At 35.5% G+C, this 23,393-nt stretch overlaps 1 protein-coding gene across 1 annotated transcript in view; it reads left to right on the plus strand.

Annotated features, from left to right (window-relative positions):
* The window catches only part of arap2 (ArfGAP with RhoGAP domain, ankyrin repeat and PH domain 2), a 119,108-nt gene that overhangs the window by 1,003 nt on the left and 94,712 nt on the right, over positions 1-23,393 (plus strand). Inside the window, exons 2-8 of the mRNA XM_066719982.1 lie at positions 17-69; positions 14,425-15,287; positions 15,567-15,649; positions 16,548-16,624; positions 17,828-17,892; positions 18,250-18,624; positions 20,008-20,077. Of these exons, the coding sequence (XP_066576079.1) occupies positions 14,569-15,287; positions 15,567-15,649; positions 16,548-16,624; positions 17,828-17,892; positions 18,250-18,624; positions 20,008-20,077 (1,389 nt within the window). The 5' untranslated portion in view covers positions 17-69; positions 14,425-14,568. The remainder of the gene's footprint in view (positions 1-16; positions 70-14,424; positions 15,288-15,566; positions 15,650-16,547; positions 16,625-17,827; positions 17,893-18,249; positions 18,625-20,007; positions 20,078-23,393) is intronic.

Raw genomic sequence — 23,393 nt, forward strand, 5'->3', positions numbered from 1 at the left:
TGATGTTTTTATCCAGATAGTTCCCTGGCTGTGCATGGCTGCTTGGACATCTTTTCATTAGCCCTTCAGGTAGGATAATGTTAAACAAGCTCAGCAAGTGTTATATGAACGTTCTTCCAAGTGCAGTTTTTGGTTGATCTATGACTTGACTATGATTGATGTCCATGATCCTGTTGTAACACCCTAATTGAAGCGTGGCTTCAGAAGTACGAAGATCTATGTAGCGATAATTGCATAGCATTATTTAGATTTTTGTGACATGATTGTAGGTTTTTATGTAACTGTAGCTGTTTATGTAACCTATGTAAATGCATAATTTTTATACACCTTGTTATCTGGAGTATTAGAAAAATACATATATTTGTGAGGAAACACCCAGAAAGAGTTTTTACCACTATTTCCCATTTCAGCCTTTGGCTTCTTTATTTACATTTTAACTTGTCAGGTCGGTGTCTCTCTAATTGCGTTAGTACATCTCTGTTTGATGTTCACAATCTGTAGCCATGTGTAATCTAAGAAGCTTCAAACAATGTACACTATTGCATAATTTCTCTTTTGGATAAGCTCTAATTGTATCCTGTTATTTAAAAGCAATTGCTTATGAAATGAAGATTTAGACGAGAACAGGCAAACCATAGTCCCATATTAAAACACAAATAAGTTTATTTTGAAAACAAACAGAGGACAATTACAATTGACTGAGTATCACCTTCACAGAACAGTCCAAAATGCTTATTTTCCATTTATGAATGGATTAGTAATCATAAACAAAACATATTTAGTATTTTTATTTGTTTAATATTATTATATTTTAATCATCATCATCATGATCATCATCATCATCATAATAATCTTAATAACAACAACAACAACAACAACAACAACCAGGGGAGAACTATTTCAACCCTGTTCTGCTAAGGAGTGGTCCAATAAAAAGCAAGTCTAGCCATGATTTTATTAGGGATTTGCTGAAGTTTAAGTTGGCACCTTTTGTAATGCAGGTTCCTACATGTCTAACAACCAATGGAGCTCTAGAGAGCAGTGTAGGAACTGAAACAAACTGCAAATAGCTTGGTTGCATCCTAAGATAAATTCATTCTCTCAGGAGATACAAATCTGGTACGTTCCTATTTACTTTGCCAGGAAGCAACATTGTTTCAGTGAGAAAAAAAATCATAAATCGTAAATTATGACTAAAGGAAGTCTGGTTTGTTATAAATATATATATATATATATATATATATATATATATATATAGAATACAATTTGCTGTTACTGACATTCACAGACATCCCTGTCTTTTCATACACCTCAATTTGGTATCAACATGACTTAATCATCTCCAACGCTTCTAACAGCACAGCAGGGATGACGAGTATGTACTTACATCCTTCAAAACATGTACTATTAAGCAGACTGCTGCTCCTCTTCAAAATGTTACCCCAAAACTAGAGACTGTGAATAAACCCAGCTGGCAATGGATCGCAGCAAGACAAAACACAGCACGACACATAGCTGTTCTTCTAAGGAGCCCCAATTCAGGTTTTATTTAGGTTTTACTACTATTATTTTTCAGAATAATTAATTTGTTTTTAAACTATGTTTGAGGTGTTATATGTAAAGCATGTAACCAGTTTTCACTGAGTGAACATTTTAGTTATCACATTATTTGCTTTTCCCGTTGAGTTGATTACTTGAACATACACTCACCTAAAGGATTATTAGGAACACCATACTAATACTGTGTTTGACCCCCTTTCGCCTTCAGAACTGCCTTAATTCTAGGTGGCATTGATTCAACAAGGTGCTGAAAGCATTCTTTAGAAATGTTGGCCCATATTGATAGGATAGCATCTTGCAGTTGATGGAGATTTGTGGGATGCACATCCAGGGCATGAAGCTCCCGTTCCACCACATCCCAAAGATGCTCTATTGGGTTGAGATCTGGGGACTGTGGGGGCCAGTTTAGTACAGTGAACTCATTGTCATGTTCAAGAAACCAATTTGAAATGATTCGACCTTTGTGACATGGTGCATTATCCTGCTGGAAGTAGCCATCAGAGGATGGGTACATGGTGGTCATAAAGGGATGGACATGGTCAGAAACAATGCTCAGGTAGGCCGTGGCATTTAAACGATGCCCAATTGGCACTAAGGGGCCTAAAGTGTGCCAAGAAAACATCCCCCACACCATTACACCACCACCACCAGCCTGCACAGTGCTAACAAGGCATGATGGATCCATGTTCTCATTCTGTTTACGCCAAATTCTGACTCTACCATCTGAATGTCTCAACAGAAATCGAGACTCATCAGACCAGGCAACATTTTTCCAGTCTTCAACTGTCCAATTTTGGTGAGCTTGTGCAAATTGTAGCCTCTTTTTCCTATTTGTAGTGGAGATGAGTGGTACCCGGTGGGGTCTTCTGCTGTTGTAGCCCATCCGCCTCAAGGTTGTACGTGTTGTGGCTTCACAAATGCTTTGCTGCATACCTCGGTTGTGACGAGTGGTTATTTCAGTCAAAGTTGCTCTTCTATCAGCTTGAATCAGTCGGCCCATTCTCCTCTGACCTCTAGCATCAACAAGGCATTTTCGCCCACAGGACTGCCGCATACTGGATGTTTTTCCCTTTTCACACCATTCTTTGTAAACCCTAGAAATGGTTGTGCGTGAAAATCCCAGTAACTGAGCAGATTGTGAAATACTCAGACCGGCCCGTCTGGCACCAACAACCATGCCACGCTCAAAATTGCTTAAATCACCTTTCTTTCCCATTCAGACATTCAGTTTGGAGTTCAGGAGATTGTCTTGACCAGGACCACACCCCTAAATGCATTGAAGCAACTGCCATGTGATTGGTTGGTTAGATAATTGCATTAATGAGAAATTGAACAGGTGTTCCTAATAATCCTTTAGGTGAGTGTATATATACAGTGTGAATGTGGACAGAATGGACAGCATGGACAGAATCTGGCTCTGAATTGACAGCAGTAAGTCTGTTGTTGAAGCATTTGCCTTCAAAACAAACATAGATATAAAAAAGCACTGGCCTGAATCAAGGGAGCGAAGGACAGAGCAAGCAGGATAAGAGAGAGGAGACAGACCCAAGCAATATTAGCCTTTAGTTTAAAAAGAGCTTCTAACTTGCATTTAGAAAACAGGAAAAGTAGCAGAAAATATAGTTGATCTAGATGTATTTATTTTGTAATGCCTCGTATGTTTTTATAGTCTATAGGTATAATAATAACCTGGGGTGTAAAGTAACGAAGTACAAATACTTCGTTTCTGTACTGAAGTACGTTTTTCGAGTATGTGTTATTGGTGGCTACTTTTACTTTTACTCCACTACATTTATGATCAAAATAATGTACTTTTCACGGCACACATTTCCACAGACCACTGCGCTACTGTTACTCATCGCTCACGTCACTCACACGGTCTACCGTTTGGGGAAAAGACGTATTTTGATCGGTCTTCACACGGTAGAAAGGCGGGTCAATTTGACCATTTAGGTTTGCCGTCAAAGTAGTTTGACCACAACGGGAAAAAAGCGTCACCGCGCAGCTGCACGGAAAGACTGTGCGCCGTTAGTAATGGCGCAGCGGAACAGCGGCGCAGGCGCTCACTGCGTGTGAAGCCGCGTCGGCCGCCGAGTCAGAGCTGCGCAGAAACAGGACGCGCACCGCGCATGCGTACTGCGGCCGAGCGTGTAGTGCGGGGCTCAGTGCTGTTCTCTTTCCGCGACTGGAAAAGCGTTGTGTTGGATGGGGTTGCTGTGGTCATTGGCAGCTGCTCTGTGTGGCAGTAGATCGATGGGGGTTGTGCATGTTGCTGCTATGGCAAGCCAAATTATCATTTAGAGATATCTCTAAATGCATTTAAAGATATCTTCAAATATTTAAAGATATCTATAAATGATTTAGAGATATCTGCAAATCATTTAGAGATATCTTCAAATGACTTCCTGTATTTTCGCTGAGATTATCACTTCCTGTTTACTTATTCAGTTACATAGAAATGAATGAACAAGTTAACAGGAAGTGATAATCTTGGGCTACATACAGGAAGTCGTTTGAAGATATCTCTAAATGATTTGCAGATATCTCTAAATGATTTGCAGATATCTCTAAATGATTTGAAGATATCTCTAAATGTACTTTTAAATGAGATATCTTTAAATGATTTGCAGATATCTCTAATAGATTTGCAGATATCTTTAAATGATTTAGAGATATCTTGAAATATTTGAAGATATATGGAATTATTTGAAGATATCTTGAAATATTTGAAGATATCTTTAAATGATTTAGAGATATCTCTAAATGATCATTTGGCTTGCCATAGGCTGCAGCCTTGTCATATGGTTTTTTCGAGCCGGTGATTGTGGTCCGTGCTGTAGCGCTGCAGTGACCTGTACTCCTGTAGAGGTGTAGCTCAGTCTCACGCAGCCCCTCAAACCTGAAGCATCTGCCCCAAACTTCTGCTTTATGCTTATTGTGACAAATCTCATGCATTGTTTGAAAACTTGAGAGCTCAGCAAAAACAGTGTGTGCAAGTGTAATATCGATTATTGTACATCCTGTGTAAATAGTACTATTGTATATGAGAAAAGGTCCCAAAATCATGTCCATGGTGATGTTTACACTTTATATATAAAAAAAGAACATAAGGAAGTTCACAAACGAGAGGAGGCCATTCGACCCATCGTACTCGTTTGGTGTCCATTAATAACTAAGTGATCCAAGGATCCTATCCAGTCTGACTTTAAATATTCCCAAATTTTCAGCGTCAACAACATCGCTGGGGAATTTGTTCCAGTTTTTAAGATGGTATGTGTAAGGACAACATCAAATTTTATAATTATATATATATATATATATATATATATATATATATATAATGAAAAACTGATTTTATAGCCACACTCTCACTTATTAGGTATTTATAGCCCAGATGAAGACACAGTAGTGTGGAAAGGTGTTGCTATTCAATAAAATGAAACTTCTATAAGTCCTGTCTAAATACTTAATAAGTGAGAGTGGTGCTACAAAATCAATTTTTAATTATATATTTTTGCCTTATTTGGGCCAGCACCTCATGGGAGTGATGACACTGCAGTGCACGGATGCTTTTAAGTTATATTTATATATGTATATTTAGTAACATCCTGGGGAGTTTTGAGATTCAAACCCAGTCCCCTGCACCACAGTGCAATAAATTACATTATAACAAATGTAATCACTGCAGGGGTACATATTTTATATTGTTTATTTTGTTTTGTGTTTTATTATACAACTCGTTGGGATGTGTCTGTGTGTGTGTGAACAGTGAGTTTGCTAAGAAAACTCAAAATAGGCTATTATATAGATCCACCAATGTTACCCTTTGTTAATATGGAATACAAATTAAAGTAACTTCCAGATATGTGCCTAAATAACATTTATTTTTGTTGGACGTGGTTTTCTTCAAGATAAAATTGAGGAACCATAAAAATAAAATAGCTTGATAATTTATGCAAAATAAAATGTTGGATTAAAACATCAAATGAATCTCTTGCGTGCCTCTTCATAAGGCTCACACACAAACACAAGCACATTCACTTTATTACTAAAATCACAATTTACTTTTACTTTTGGTACCTGAGTCCTATTGAAAGTAGCTACTTTTTTACTTTTACTCAAGTAGTTTGAATGGGAGACTTTTTACTTTTATTGGAGTAAGTTTTTGGTAGAATATTTTTACTTTTACTCAAGTATGACTTCCAACTACTTTTTACACCTCTGATAATAACTGAAAGCAGGCGAGCTTTATTTTGTGTATTAGCAGACTCTGCTTTGTAGGATTTCAGTTTTCATGATCTAGAATTCATTGAGATTACTGTTACTGTTACTGTTATTTACTGTTTAACCAGTAATACCTTACTATCTATATTTTTGTGACTGTCAGTACATGAGTTTACTTTTACCATTTAATCGATGTGTCTTCTGTTTCATGCTTCATACTTTTATATATGTATATTTTTTAAGCATCTAACTAACATGTAACATATATATGCATATGACTGTAATAACATATAGAGATATTGGCATAAAATACATTATTTTGAGTAGAAAACAAGTTGGAGATTATGTTCATTTTTATACCTAACCTTTCTCCACTCAAATTGATGGAAAGTGGTAGAGCGGATATTGCACTGTACAGATACAGGAACACCAATGCTACGTTTTGTTGCCTTATCAAAATGTGGCAGACTGAAACATTTAATTGCAGAGTACATGGACATAGTATTGGATTTGGTAGAAATGGGAAAGACCTGTGGTTTGTGAGATCTCTGCAGTATCATTTAGCTGATGGAAAACGGCAGAAGGAAATTGTGCTTCGACAAAACCATGCTGCTTTTTGCTACTTGCGAAATTGTGGTTGAGCTGTAGTTCAGTTCAGGGTAAAAAGATTAGGGGATACAGTTAAATCAAGTTCTGGTTTGATACATACTGTGGATTTTCATAGAGAAAAAAGAAAACATAATTCGAAGCTATGAAATCTGGAGAGTAATGGAAAATGACAAGTGTGACCATTGTCACCTTTTATAAATAATACTATCTCAGTTTCACTGTGGAAATTGTATCATATTGTTTAAAAAATCTACATGAATCTTGAATTTGTAATGCATTCTTGCATATATCTTAACAGAAAACTGTAAATTATTTATTTCTAGACAGATACATAACAAATGGGACGGTATACAATTTCCACGGTATGATAACTGTAAGCAAAAATTCCACAGTAACTGGTATATTGCGGTATAAATCATGCTACTTAATTCTCTATAGATCTACTATATTTTAGAGAAAATAAAATGCTCAGCTTGTTTAATATACCATGGAGCTTATTTTAACAGCTTTAAAGGCAGGGAGTGACAGCAGAAATACAAGTTATTATTATTATTATTATTATTATTATTATTATTTTTATTTATTTATTTATTTATTTATTTATTAGCATACGCCTTCAGCCAAGTTGATGTGATGCAGGCCTTGTCTTTTAATGTAGGAGTGGTCATTTTTTAAACATCAAATTATGTTATTATATTTTAAAAGAACTTTCACTTCTGGCCCATTATTTTCATCATAATTATGTTTTGTTCCTTTTTAACATTCTCTCTCTCTTTTAACTAAAATAATTAAGCTAAACAGATGTTGTCAACACTTTATTCAAGTCTTTTGCAGCCATGGGACATGTGTTTTCTTAGATTTATGACTGGCTTTGTGGATTTGAATAATTTTGTTTTTGAATTATGTAACATGACATACCTGATTTTTGTTTTAATAGCTATGGCACCTATTTATGCAAGGTGAGTTTTAGTTTTGCTAATGTTTAATATAAAAAAATATATATATGAATTTAATCAATTTTTGCTAAAATGAATCTCTGCATAGCGGAACAAGTCAAGCAACTCTGCTTATATAACTGTATATAAGTTCGTTTTGAGATGTCTGCATAAATTACAAGGTGATGGTCTCTGATGTGTTTAAAAAAAGGAACACCATCTTCAAACACTATGTCGTCTTTTTTCTCAAATCCAAAATACACCCATGCAGTAGGTCTATATTTAATACATTTTAGAAAATGTCTTCATCAGGTATTTTGCCAAGCATTGAAATCTCATTGCCTCCTTTGGAAGCAGATATTGCTAATGACCAACCAAATAGCACTGTTTCCAACACAAATTGCGGTGATGACGATTAACAGGAAAGTGTGTTGAAGGGCGATGGTTCAAGAAGTAAGAGAGCTGAGTTCTACAAATGCATGTCCAGTGTCCACATTGAGCTTCCAAAATAAGGGAGACTGCTCAGAGAGTATTATATTCTCTATATACAGTGCTTCCCCTACTATTATAACCAATACCATGCTAGAAAATGTCTGTTTTGCATGCTAATAAATATATATATATATATCAGCAAATATATCGGTAAACGTAATATTCTGCTCCTCAATTATCAGTATTGGTATCAGACCCAACAAAACCTATATCGGGGGCTCTAATGAGGACCAAAGAAATGTCAATGCCAGTAAAGCAGTTCATCATGAGGCTGAAAAATCTGAATAAATCAATCAGAGACATAACCAAAACATTGGGTGTGTGAAAAGCAATCGTGTGTTACATTGTTAAGAAGCAAGAACACACTGGTGAGCTCAGCAACAGCAAACAACCTGGTAGACCACGGAGGACCACTGTAGTGGATGACCGAAGAATGCTTTAAATTGTGAAGGAAAACCCCTTTTCAACTGTCGAACAGATCAAGAATACTCTACAGGATGTGAATATAGATGTGTCAAAGAGAACCATAAGGAGGGGACTACACCAGCATAATCTCAGAGGGTTCACAAGATGCAAACTACTGGTAGGCCACAAGAACAGAATGGCTTAAAAACATAACAAAAACTTGCAGACTTCTGGAACAATGTCTTGTGTACAGATGGGATGAAGATTAACCTGTATCAGAGTGATGGAAAGAGGAAAGTGTGGAGAACGAAAGGAACTGCTCATGATCCAAACCAAATCACCTCATCTGTGAAACATTGTGTCATTGCTTTGGGCATGTATGGCTGCCACTGGAACTGGCTCACTTGTCTTTATTGATGATGTGACTGCTGGCGGCAGCAGCAGGATGAATTCTGAAGTGTACAGAAACATCTCATCTTCTCAGTTCCAACCAAATGCCTCAAAACTCATTGGATGGCACTTCACCTTGCAGCAGGACAATGACCCCAAACATACTGCTAAAGCAACCAAGGAGTTTTTCATGGCTAAAAACTGGAATGTTCTTGACTGGTCAAGTCAATCACCCAACCTGAATCCAGTTGAGCTTGCTTTTCACTTACTGAAGACATGACAAGCCAAAAATGCCCCAAAACAAACAGGAACTAAAGACAGCTGCAGTACAGGCCTGGCAGGTCATCACCAGGGAAGATACCCAGCATCTGGTGATCTCTAGGGGTTGCAGACTTCAAGCAGTCATCAAATGCAAAGCATTTGCAAACAAGTCCTAAATACTGTACGATGACTTTAAGATTGTTAATTTGTCCAATTACTTTTGATCCCTTAAAAACAGGGGGACTATGTATAAAAAGGGCTGTAATTCCTACATGGTTCATGTTTTATGGATGTAAATACCCTCAAATTAAAGGTATACCAGCCATCCCTAATATATACATATATATTTATTTATTTTATTTTATTCAGTTTGTGGCATGAACTGAGGCTGGGATTAAATCAAAACCTTGACTCACCTGCTAATAAAAAACTAGAGAACTTTACTCATTTTTAGTAAGATGCCACTTTCTTCTAATCATAAATGTAACCGCTATAATGTATAGGTGTGTAGTTTGCTATTAGCAGATGGGTCAAAGTTTTGATTTGATTTAATCTGGTCAAAACATTTACCCATACATCAATAACAAATTGCAATTGCAGTACTTGAAGGTCTATTTTTTTATGAATCAAAGATTATTCCTTGTACCTAATGCAAACCTGTCGTCAAGTACTGTGTTTTTAATTTGTGATTGGCAGGTGGTTCCAAGGTTTGATTTTGCCTCAGCCTTAGTCCTGTTTGTACAGATTCCAGCTTTGTTCCTGAAACATACTGCCAGATAAGGTTATACTAGTATGAATAATGTGCAGTACACCATATCAAAGCTAAACACAAAGTTTTCCCCGTCTTATTTTTGTGCTGACATATGGGACACTTCTGAAAATGTATTTCTGTGACAACTCCACAAAGTTACCATATTGACTTTTTACTTACACTTTGCTTATACTTATGTTTAAAATATTTATACTTATATTTAATATTATTTCTACGATATTTAGCAACTCTGTTCCAAATACAGTACCTCCACTATATCCCAATATTAGGATCTAATCAAAATGATTCCTCTAAGAGTTCATTTGTTCACCTTGCCTGTTCACAGCCACAAGGCAGTTTAATCAGCTGGGTGGCAGTGATCATTTTCAGCCAGGGTCCTGCATGTTTTTTTTGTCAATAATTAAATATTTATTTGCTGCTTTCAATCATTTGGCAATAGTTGATCCTGACAAAACCCACATAACACATTAGAAACCCATTTCTAAATAGTATTTATAGTAATTTATTTTGCTTTAGGAAGATAATGTCATGGATCCTTGAACTACAAAATCAACAGACACAAGAGTATAGGTTTTATTTTGAATTCTTTAGTGCGTTTCCAGATATGCCCTACAAATATTATCCCGGTATTAAACCTCTTCAATTGAATCTGGGTATTTTCCTCACTATTCATAAAAGATGAAATGCTGGTGTTCTATACAGTATATGCATCACATATCAAACAGGCAAGCTTTGAAGGCCCTGATGAATGGTGGTGGGAGAACTTTAGCTTGTTATGCAGTGAGATGAGAACTCAAGGAGTAAGAAAATATCACAATGGGTTTGGTATAATATCTGGACTTGCTGGACTACAAGCTGAAACTAAGATTCAGACTTGACAGGCCAGCTATATATGATCTGAAAAACAAGCTTCATCCTTTCTTGGAGTCTCCTACTGCTCGCAAAACACAGCCATCCCTGACTCTTTGAATGACATCTATGCTGTGCTTTTTTATTATATTGTTCATATCCTAAGCATAGCCACTACATTTTTAAATGTGTTGCTGTATGGCTTGTTTGGCAGCTGCAGACTCAGATTCTGGACCATATGGTTAAATTTAAAACCTCTTTAATGAATAATACATTTTTATATATGTGCCCCCCATATGCCCATTCCCCACAGCTTTTGGGCAAGCTACCAGTTCAGTAGTGCTGTGGGTAGATTATAATTTTCTGCTAACAGCAACTTCCTATGGCACTCAGGGGTTCATTAAAATGCTGATGTTCAATCAATCAATCAGTTAATATTTAATATAGCGCCCTTTGCAGGGTAGCCACAGAGTGCTTTACAGATTGAAAATAAACTAACAAACAAAATCAACGAAACCTCAGACAAAGCCTTGCTGCCTTTTGCTCCTTGCGAAATATTGGTTGAGCTGAAGTTCAGTTCACGGAAAAAAGAGATTAGGGGATACAGTTTAATCAAGTTCTGCTGTGATACATACTATGGATTTCATAGAGGAAAAGGAAAAGTGATAATTTGAAGCTATACACTCTAGAGAGTAAAGGAAGATGAGAAATGTGACCATTGGGCTTTACTGATGTTGTGCACAGTGTGGTTAAAGGTCTGTTCTATGTGCTTTTTTAAAAATACACTATCTCAGTTTCAATGCTTAAAAAGCTACATGAATCTTAAGAATGCATTATTTCATACATCTTAACACAAGCATAAAATTATATATATAGAGATCTTGACAGATTGTGAATGTGTGGTTCAAAGGAAAAGTTTTGGTCTTTTGGGTTTCGGGCCATCTCTTTATGGTTTATGGAAGTTAAAATTCAATCCTGTCAGCACCTGATGAACATTTAGATTTTTGTTCTCTATAATTAAGACTTCAGTCTTATAAGAGTTTAACATAAGTATTTTTCTTTAATCCAGAGTAATGTTTGTAAAGCTATTGTCCGGGTTTACTGACAAATATAATTGTTTGTCCTCAAAAGGAGGCATATGTTTATTAAAGGCTATATAGTTCTTCATAAAATACTTAGTGACGAAACCCATCTTCACAGATAATTTCATGACTGTCAATATTTATGTTTGTTTTGGTTTTCAGTAGGAGACTTATTAATGGAGACGGTGTTTGATGAAGTAGAATAGGAATTAATTTTCATGTTTGTTTTATCTTTAATACCTGGGAAGTTATAACTATATATATATATATATATATATATATATATATATATATATATATTTCCATATATAACTATGGATTGTAGAGAAAAGTAAAAAGTGCGAATCAGTTCTGACAGCATTCTCCAATGCTGGGTGCATCATTTCCTGTTAGTATATGAAAACAAGTTTTTCACAATGAATGTTAATGATTTCCTTTATTTCATCAGTTAGAGGATTTTTAAACTGCCATTACCTGACACTGCTAAAAATAAAAACATATATATATATATATATATATATATATATCTTCTTTAATAATTGACATTGTGCAGATATAAGTGGTATGATTTAACATTCTTTGTTTTTACTTAAAATATTACTACTTCAGAGATACAAAGTATTTATCATATTCCTTTATTTGCTGGTGCTTTATTGCATCTGTTGAGTCTTATTAAAGTTAAACATCTGAGACAGTTGTTCTGCTTTTTGGTACTTTCTATTTCAAGAATTTTAATGTCAAGGTATTTTTAACTTGCCCTGTCATGCTTTAGTTTACCAGTAGTCTTGAACAATGCACTGTATGCATAACAAAAAGGACTGAATGCATAAAACAAAAGTCAAATAACAAATACAGTTTGTAGCTTATCTGTTTAAAACTTACAGATAACTATTCAAATTAATTAATATTTTGTTCTTTCTTTCTGTTTCTTTGTTACAAATTACATTTGTATTGTAGAATCTTCCTTTGGTCATTTCTGTAGTAATTACTTCATCTTTGTGTGCTATCTGTTTGAGAACTCTGCCATTCAAGGTAAGATATATATGCAAATACATAATGAGGAAAAGTAAAATAATGTATGCACAATTACATTAAAGACTTAAAAAAATATTGTATATTGTATATTGCCATTGTATATTTTAAGAAATAATTGCCATTAACGTCCTATCTGCATAGAATTTTGACTCTTCTATAATTATTTTTTTTCTCTAAACTATACAATCTGATATACAATCACTCACAATTACAGCTGCGGTCCTGACATTTTTGTTGACATGGGCTTGTTGTATGTCTTAGGCATTGCACTGCAAACTTTGTCGTTTCAAACTTTGATTAAAAGTTACAAAACCACAAAACAAAGCTGCTCTAAACACATGGTCACCAAAGGAAACAAAAGAAAACACATCAACATATATAAGTATCATTATGTTTCTATTCTATGTTTTCAAATGTAATTATTGTGAAAGTACGCAGTACAAAGTACCTCAGATGTAAGTTCCCCTCAGAGCCTGAGCCTTATTTAGAGCAGTCTGGCAAACTTGCATGGATAAAAATGGTAAGGACTTGTCTATGCAACATCACTGTTTTATTTAACCTTATCAAATTAAAGCACACTATTTGGCACATGTGAAACTCATATGTAGGCATTTTATTAATTAAACAAAACAAAACAAGGACTTTTTAAACAAATGGGTTTTGTTAGCATGTCAAGTGTAGTGCCCTAATATCAGACACCCTTTAACGATGTTCATTTTTGTTTTCCAAGGGGGAACTTGAAAAACTGATTAGTGATTTGAGGCTTCTTACAGCAGGTCATCCTGCATAAAAGGGGTCTTAAATGAAGGCTTCTGTACTAACCAAGCTCTCCATAACCTAATTATTGTGATTAGCTGATAAACTGGATTAATTAAATGATCCTCTACAGAGTACACAATGTTACAGCTAGTGTACCTTGATTTAAAATGATATTTTAATCCATCAAATGTAGAATAGCTTTAAATAATGTTTTACATGTGTAATAGATCAAATGACCAGGCTAATTAAAGAATTCAGTGCTCCAGGCAGAATACAGAACAGAAGACACTGACATCTTAAACTGAGGACTGGTCTCTGATATCTAAAATAAACATTTTCTTTTGTAGTTTTTATCAACCAAAACATCTATGTAGCAATGGTTCCCGTTTTAGTTTTGTTTTCATTCAAACCTTGTGAAACTATATACTGAGCTTTCTGTGTTATACAGTGACACCACTTCCTTTGAGTACTGAGTGTTGTACCACAGCCTGCATATGAAATTCTGGTAACGCTTTAGATTTTGTGGCCCAATTTAATATTGCATAGATATTCAATTGATAATCTATTAACATTCAACTACTTGATAATTAAAGTTCAATAGAATGTTAATGTAATATCTATATTCCAAAAACGTTGTCAATATGGAAACAAAACAATGGCTCAGCCATCTAAAGTGGAGATATCTATGTTTGCAACAATTGTTTCTTGTAACTTGGATAATGAGTTTAATATCTCCACTTTAGATGGCTGAGCGATTTTCTAACTTGCGTTTTTTTTCATGTTGACATTTTCTGTATAGAGAGATGTTACATTAACATTCTATTGATTTACATGATTTAAAATATGCAGTTCGTGTCAGTGAAATATAAATTGTCCTTCATTGTATGTGGTTTCAGCAAATCAGGAAACCAAGGTAAGATCTTAGCCACTGAAAATAGGTGCCCCACCGCCCCCCCCACACTTTTTTATTGTTTCTGTTCATGTTCTTCATTATATTATATCTTTTATTGAATTACATTTTCTTCAGATTTATTTGTTTTATTTATTTCAGGTTTTCAGTCATCATTGTATGGGAAACTTCTGAAGCTCCGGCTACTCCAGTAGAGGAGATATCAACAATAACACATCAGGGGACATGGAGATTGCATGTGTCTCTTTCATTACAGGGTCATAGAGGAATGATTTTACTATCATTATGTCAGCATCTTTAGATACTAGAGAAGACATTGAAAACTGGCTGACCAGTATCCATTTACAGCAGTATGCAGTTTGTTTTAAACAGGCTGGCTATCATCGATTGAAGGACTGCTTAAACCTAACCAATGAGACTCTGATAGAGATGGGGGTGTTCCCTACAGGATACCGAAAAAGAATCCTCAGTAATTTGAAGGCCCTACAAGAGCAAGGCCTTCGTGAAAGGACAGACAATTACGATCATGCCGTTTCCAAAATCAAAAGAAAACCCATTCCCAGGCCAAGACATGTTTTTTCTAAAGATCGAAAGAAAGTTTCCTCAACTCAAGTCCAACATGGCACAGACTATTCCAAAAATACTAGTTGCAGTCACTTGTTACCTGAGGAAACACAAGTCTATGAAGATTACTTGACTTCAACGGAAGAACATGGGGACCTCCATTCCCATCTTACACAGAGTGCTTCCTCAAGTCCTGGCAAGACAGATATTTTGCTTTCCTCCCCTACTGATCAGACATCTGAGCATAGGGCTTCCTCTGAGGAGTCTTCACCTTCGTCTGTATTCGAATTTCAAGGAGAAATGGTTATAAATGAGATATATGATGGAGAAATAACCACTAAGGATGAGACCCCTTCACGGCTTCAGTCAAGGTCGTTTAAACTGCGACACAGACCCGTCCCACAAATTCCAGACCGTTTTGGTCTCTCATTGGCAGAGGGGTAGGTCAATAAATTGCTGTATGACATGAGGGGCAAACATTATCCTTCTTGAATCACTTTGATCTATAGTAGCAGTGAATATTTGATCTTATCTTAAAATCTTAAAATGTCATTAGGTATAAAGTGTATCTGTTTGTATGCCATGTGCCATTTTAAAAATCATAGCTGGCCCAGTAGTAGGAAACACAGTAAACATGGAGGAGGCTGGCTGTGTACAAAAAGAAAATAAAAGTTGATCTTTAAACATGTTTAAATTTTCATTCACATATTTTCCAACAGGAATCCACAAGGAGTAAACATTATGGAGCAATCTAATGTCAGTACGAGTCATTCTGTCTCAAATGCACTGACGCAGAGCAAAGGTAGGAATCACTTTTTTTTTTAAATCTGTTATTTCCATGTTAAACTCATATTATTAAAATTAGGAAAAGTGTAGGCATTCACTGCATAAGAAAATGTGGTCAGAGTAATGGGAATGGGTTATTCAATCATCAAAAGACTGTGGCTCAGAGATCAGTCCACTTCTTGTAATCCGTATGGATATAGATCTTGACAGTTAAGAATGATTGATGTTTCTGACTTCTGAATAGGTCTCCCTAAGGCAGTGTTTTCCAACTGCTTTTCTATGTAAGGGTAAAGTTTCAGTACAAACTGCCTGTATTTCTGTCCATATCTGTGTTGCTGCCGATGTTGCACAAATTATATAGTGTCAAACTTTTAGATATATAATTTTGTTTCATGATGATGTTTTGAGCAAGACTGCAAAATGGCCTGAATACAACAATAAAAGGAAAAGTCTGAGGATAACTGTGGGAATGGTACATCTGAGAAACAAAGATAGCACAGGAATTGGTAAAAGGTCGCAGGTCCTCGCTAGGGAATATGTTACTGCTGGTTTCTTTTGGGAAATCTCTCGGCAAATAGCTGCAGAAATTGGCTGGGGACAACAGCTCATTTTTCATATATATATATATATATATATATATATATATATATATATATATATACTAGTACAATGGGTAAGAACATTTCTGGCAAGTAGTGGATTTTTTTACATTTTCTGGCCTACACATTTGTATGATTCTTCCCCAAAACAAAATTACTTTGAACAGCCGTAGTGCCTCCATTCTTTGTTTTTCAGAATTCCTTCTAAGGTTTATTTTTTCTTTCTGGAAAACACAGACTGTGAATGCAGTTCTCTAGGAAACATGCATCATGCATGCATCAGTTTTTCTGACAATGTATTGTTTTTGTTTATAGCTCCCCTTACGAGAACATTGACCCCCATTTGCCCATATGGTGAAACATTCCTTCATAGCAATTCTGAAGATGTGTTGGTAAGTACAAAATAATGAACACATATTATTGATTTTTGTTATGTATACAATTATGAATATTACTATTATTCCAATACAAAAAGTGATTATCACTATCATTGATTCAAACAAGCAGTTGAATCTAAATAACATACCATTCATAAAGCATTTCAAAAAGTTGATTTAGTAACGAAAACCGCATTTCATGTTTTTACTTATCTTATACTTAGCTGTTTGGTTTATCATGGTATGAAAATGTATACATGATAATTACCCAAAATAATTACGTAATTACATTTGACCCACATGATTTTTGGGAGTAGTTTTCACAGCTGGCCAAGTATGCAAGGTTGTTAATCATTCTTAAATGTTTTGATGAATATGAAATGTTAAATGTTAGTCTTCTGTCTTTCTGTAGCTATATATGGCTACTGCCATGTATAAATTAATATAAACTGCATGACAGACAGTGAGAATTTATTTACAGTGTTAAGCTAAATTAAAGTACTTACATAAGTGCAGATGCACTGCGAAGAAAATCTGAATCTTCCCCCCATTGAATTAAATGTCAGTACATTCAGTGTTAATGTGGGGTCAACTATATTTTAACCACAGTAACTTAATTAAAACTATCGATGTAATATTGTAATGTGATTAATAAGTAGTTAAATGTTTAAGCATATCAGCAAATTGTATAGCCTTCTGATGACAGGCATATATTGCTAGTCTGTTTTAAACGCATTCTCAAAAATAGCTCTAAATAAGTGCTGCTTTCCAAATAGCAACAAAGACAACATTTAGAGTTCCAAAATATCAAATTAAAGATTTTTAATATCTTTCTTGTATGTCCCCAGGGGTTGTTTTGAATGTGCTTAATACTGCAATATTTTTTTGTTATCTCCTTGTAGCCTTGTTGACAGTCAAGCGCTTCTTCACATGCTGTGAATGGGAAGAGAAGCAATATTTTAAGGGACAGTTGTCCTCCAAATACTATAGCATCAATAAGCAGCACAGCATAAAGACAAGGCAGTCATTCCACAGTTTACATACATATGATAAATATTTCCAATTTGCTATTAATAATTGCAGAATATGTAATGGCAAAAACTGTAATTTGTTAACTAAGTATCCTGAAAGCTACCAATATGCATAGTAAATATGTAAATAAGTAATACAAAAAAGAAAAGTTGGTTGATATTAATACTTACCATTTATTTTCTTTAGGATACAAGCCCAAATGCCTTACTCAGAATGGAAATTGAAGAGAAACTAAAGCAAAGGGAATTACGGTAAATTGATTTCATTACATGTTTTTTTTTTAAATTCTAATAAGGAGCACTAATTATTTGAAACAGCTGCTAGTAAGAGTTGCAGCACATGGAATTAAAGCTATTACCTTTTAGCTCAGTTGTAATCCAGTAGGAATAACGTAATGTGTCCAATGAGAAATAGTTTTCAGTTTACCTGGTTCATTCCTTCCATCCCCCATAGTGTGTAACTGTATTTCTCAGTTCAGTTGCTTGTACTAAGTACTTCAGAGAATACATGATAAATGATATCAACCATGTCAGAGTCAGAATTTTCTGTGATAAAACGTATGTTGTGATGGTATATGTTACGTGTGGAATATTTTTTTTATTCCATAGGAAACAAAATGAGTCCGAAACTAAAGAGCCTTTGGATTATGAGGGTGAAATTGTCGTCCCAGAAAAAGCAAATTCAGCATTACAATGTGAATTCCCTGACTATGAGTACTCAATGGTGGAAAAGAGCATTGCCACATTAAAAACCAGCAAAGAGCCAAGAAAAAATGTCACGTTCCTGCCTGAGGTCTTTCAACATACTAATTCCCGGCCCTCTTTCACTGAGACTTATTCCTTGGCATTTGATGCGGTGGGTGGACCGGCACGTAAAAGCTTGCCAGCTCAGATTGATATGACGATATCTCCTTACGCATGCTACTATGGGTCTTCAAAGAAACATGTCAAAACTGGATGGCTGGATAAACTTTCTCCTCAGGGGTATGAGCATTTTTTCATATTTCATTTAAAATATTTAATTTCTTCACTAAGGAATATACTGAACCTACTTAATGTAGGAAAACAACACTTATGGAAGAGTATATCAGAAAAAGATTGTTGTGCTCAGCCACTAAATAAGTAGATATCCAGTTCTGTGTATTTGTATTCAAGCCAGAGTAATTTTTTTCCTTACATCTTATTGGGTAGACCCTACATTTCAAAGTACCAATGCAAGTAAAAAAAAAGAAGTATTATTTACATAAAAGAGAAAAGGAAAGGACTCATACATATTTAATTTCTCTTCCTAACGTTTTAAATGAGTGCCAACAAACTTGGGGATCGTTCTTCCTTTATTACAGCTGAACCACACATTTTGCTTTTCAAACAATTGTGAAAATGTTGAACGGACTGATGTATAAGAACAATGCTAGAACTAGGTAATTTTATTATTGTCCAAGTATTCTGTATCTGTAAACATGTTCTAGCTGTTGCGTGTATGGGATACTGACTGGCCTCCAAGGCTTGATTTAAAGTGCAACATCCAATTACTTACAATGGACTTGGTAATCTGAACCTATTTATCAAATGAAGATGAGAAGGATGTCAGAGGTTTGCCTTTACCTGCTCATTAAAAACACATTTTTTATTTTATTTTATTTATTTATTTGATTTTATCAAATGTTTCGGCTTATATCATAGATTTCTGCTTAAAGACAACTGCAGCATACTATTGTGTTTGAGAGCTGAAATGATACGTTGCACATACTTATTAAAAAAATTAAACACATGGAGCACTAGTGTGAATTACAGCTTCATTTTTAAATTAAATTTAATACAATTAAGTGACTGGTGTTATAAACAAAACATCACAGATATCACAGTCAAATTTAAAGCACTAGTATGATATGTTCATATAAAAATAATAATAATTACTAATTTTGTTTATTTTATTAGAAAGCTGTGTGTACCCATTTTTATTTCAGATAAACTAATGAAAAATCCTGTCCATTCTCATACAGTATTTCAGATTTAAAATATCATTTTTTGTATATGGACATTTTATTATACCAGCATGCCATGCTTTCATAAAAAATGTGATGAACCTATTGGGCCTGCTGATTTGAAAGCAAAACCTGCATTATAGAGAATGTGTGAAGCATTTGAAGCAAGTTGTTAGTGACACGTCAGTTTACTTATCAATTAGCCGAACCCCATAAAGTTTCTTTTAAAACATGTGATTCATACTTATTTTAGCAATATTAATACAACGACAACAGTCAATAGGAAATCAATGTTACTAAAATGCATATGGTGTTACTTTGTAAAAGCTGCTTTGCTGGTGTAAAAGTGCTGTGATACATTATGCCCTTTTTATCATTTTAGAAATTGCATGTTTCAGAAGAGATGGGTCAAGTTTGATGGAGAAAATGTATCCTATTATAACAATGACAAGGTACGTGTTGAGAAAAATATTTATTTACTCACCTATCCATTAGTGAGAACATTCACCCTTTTTAGTTCTTTAAAGGAAGATGCTACTAATATTTTTTGTTGCATTCTAATACTTATGTTGATTAATACACAGAATCTGGTACAGAGGACTATATTTATCAGTTGAAGGGATTTTACCAAGAAAGATAAAGTAACACTGCTTCATGATTTTGTGACCTGCTCGAATGAGTACTTTTTTTGCTGGTATTTCAGCTGGTCACCAAATAATGAAAAATGCTGCCGCAATTAAGCATTTTCTCTTTTTGGGTTCATTCTAATTCTCAAGTTAAGATTAAAGTTATGGTGAGTAATGAGTCTTGTAATGAACAGTAATGAATCTTCCAGATTTGTTTTCTGTACACCTCTCAAAATTATAGTGTTTTAGCCTACTGCTTGGAATGGCAGAGTGCTTTTTACAATTATGTACCCCCTCCCCTATCTATTCTACTATCCGTTTATTTCATAATTGTGATGAAAAACTTTATTTTAGTGCGTATTAGGTGTGCAGGTCTGTATTCAGCTCAGCTTTTTTGTATTATTTTGTTATTTTTACAGCTTTGGCTTCTGACTGTGACAAATTATATAACGTAATAACATATAACTTAAACTCACCATAGGAGTAAAAAATATAATGTAGCAATTACCTGTGTATTTTGGATTTTGCTAGTGCATGCACCACGTTTTCTTTTTTAACCAACTGTGTAACCAGTGCTCAGTGGGAATCCGAAGTTCCAAATTGTCAAATTGTTAGTATGTGACATAAACCCAGCAGTAGGGTTTCCTTTATTGCCTTTCTAAATTAGTTCTGGTAAGCAGGCTAATTGCCTCAATGTCTATCTGTGGAGCACTCATCACTGTGTGCTCTTGCCTTCTATGAAGCTTGATATTCTGTTAGTATTAATGCAAAGCCTATTTAAACATTATCTTAATTATGCTTGCTAGAGACATACACTATCAGTCAAAAGTTTTAGAACCCCCCCATCTTTTCAGTTTTTATTGAAATGTAAGCAGTTCAAGTCCAGTGAAAGGTATGCGGTAAACTGCCAGATGTTAAAAAAAAAGTTTAGGTTACCAAAAACTGAAAAGTAATGTACATTTCAGAGTTATATACTGTGTTAATACACCCTCTTAAGCATTATTTGGCAGTGTTACGCACAGCTCCTGTGCATAGAAGTTACACTGTATTCCTACAATGCGCATATCGTTTGAAAGCTTATTCTCTTGGTTTCATTCTCAAACACATCCAACTTACAGTTTCCGTGTCGCCTGCCGTCATTCAGAGCCCGGGGGTAACTGAGGCGGAGGGGGGTGGCTCATTCAGATGGTCACAGATCACTCATTTTTGATCAGATTTCTTTGCAAATAGGCTTATCTTGTTCAGAACAACTTAATGATTAATCCAATATACACCAATCAGCCATAACATTATGACCACCCGCCTAATATTGTGTAGGTCCCCCTTTTGCCACCAAAACAGCCCTGACCCATCGAGGCATGGACTCCACTAGACCTCTGAAGGTGTGCTGTGGTATCTGGCACTGAGACGTTAGCAGCAGATACTTTAAGTACTGTAAGTTGCGAGGTGGGACCTCCATGGATCGGACTTTTTTGTCCAGCACATCCCACAGATGCTCGATTGGACTGAGATCTGGGGAATTTGGAGGCCAAGTCAACACCTTGAACTCGTGATTCATCAGACCAGGCCACCTTCTTCCATTGCTCCGTGGTCCAGTTCTGATGCTCACGTGCCCATTGAAGGCGCTTTCGGCAGTGGACAGGGGTCAGCATAGGCACCCTGACTGGTCTGCGGCGACGCAGCCCCATACGCAACAAACTGAGATGCACTGTGTGTTCTGACACCTTTCTATCAGAACCAGCATTCACTTTTTCAGCAATTTGAGATACAGTAGCTCGTCTGTTGGATCGGACCACACGGGCCAGCCTTTGCTCCCCACGTGCATCAGTGAACCTTGGCCACCCATGACCCTGTCGCCGGTTCACCGCTTTTCCTTCCTTGGACCACTTTTGATAGGTACTGACCACTGCAGACCGGGAACACCCCACAAGAGCTGCAGTTTTGGAGATGCTCTGACCCAGTCGTCTAGCCATCACAATTTGGCCCTTGTCAAAGTCGCTCAGATCCTTACGCTTGCCCATTTTTCCTGCTTCTAACACATCAACTTTGAGGACACATTGTCCACTTGCTGCCTAATATATCCCACCCAACCTCATAATGTTATGGCTGATCGGTGTATATCATTAGATGTTCTATCAAACACAGATAAGTTCAGATCCAATGACACTGAAATATTGACACTGTCAGACTTTTTTAAACTAAAATCGTATTTGAAAAATATATTATAACAATCTAATGTAGATATTAATTGCATTTCTAGTTCAGCATTAAGGGGAAGTGTTAACTTAGTCAAAAATGGATATAGAATGAATAGGAGGTTTAAAAATGTCTTAACACATCAACTTTTTTTTTTATACCTGAAAAGCATGCATACATGTATATTTGGTAACTCCATATGAATGGAATATCACTGCTAAACTCTATTCCCATTGCAAGTATACATTGAGTATAATTTCTACAGTACAATGTTGATTTAAGCACACTTCTCCATTTATGTGCTTCAATTTCCTTGTTCACTCAGTATTAATATATCTATATGTTTATATTAAATTTGAAAACAAAACAAATATCTGCTCCCAAAAAGTGGGATTGCTTTTTTCTTCTTCTAAAATTGAAGTAAGCACACTGGCTCTCCCAATATACACACCAAAGTGTGCTAATGTCAATATACAATGTGTGTATGTAACTGTACAGTATATTGCTTATATGTAAACAAATAATAATAAACATGTATTTAGTGTCAGTCTCTGAAGGGTTAATTGTTCTAGTAACACAGTACAGTGGACATACATGGCCCCACAGGCATAAGATTTAAAGGATATTCTCCCCATTTTGGGCAGGCTTTGAGACGTGAGAGGAAGAACAATACTTGCCCTTGAGTGCCTTATTACATTTATAGAATAGCAGCTGAACCCTGGAGAACAGACTGTAACTCTGCCAGGAGTCCAGTGGCCAGTGCAGTTTCCAGTGTGAATCCAGCGCCAAAACTGGCAGCTTGGCATTATCAGGATTCAAATCAGGTAGCTGCTGATTACATGAAGACTCACTACTATAAAATCTCTCATCTCATCAAGCCATTGGGGAAACCGTCTTTTTTTTAGGTTGAATGTATTAACATATCTTTGACAACAAATTATCTTGT

The sequence above is a fragment of the Amia ocellicauda genome, chromosome 13 (assembly GCF_036373705.1).
Source record: "Amia ocellicauda isolate fAmiCal2 chromosome 13, fAmiCal2.hap1, whole genome shotgun sequence".
NCBI lineage: Eukaryota > Metazoa > Chordata > Actinopteri > Amiiformes > Amiidae > Amia > Amia ocellicauda.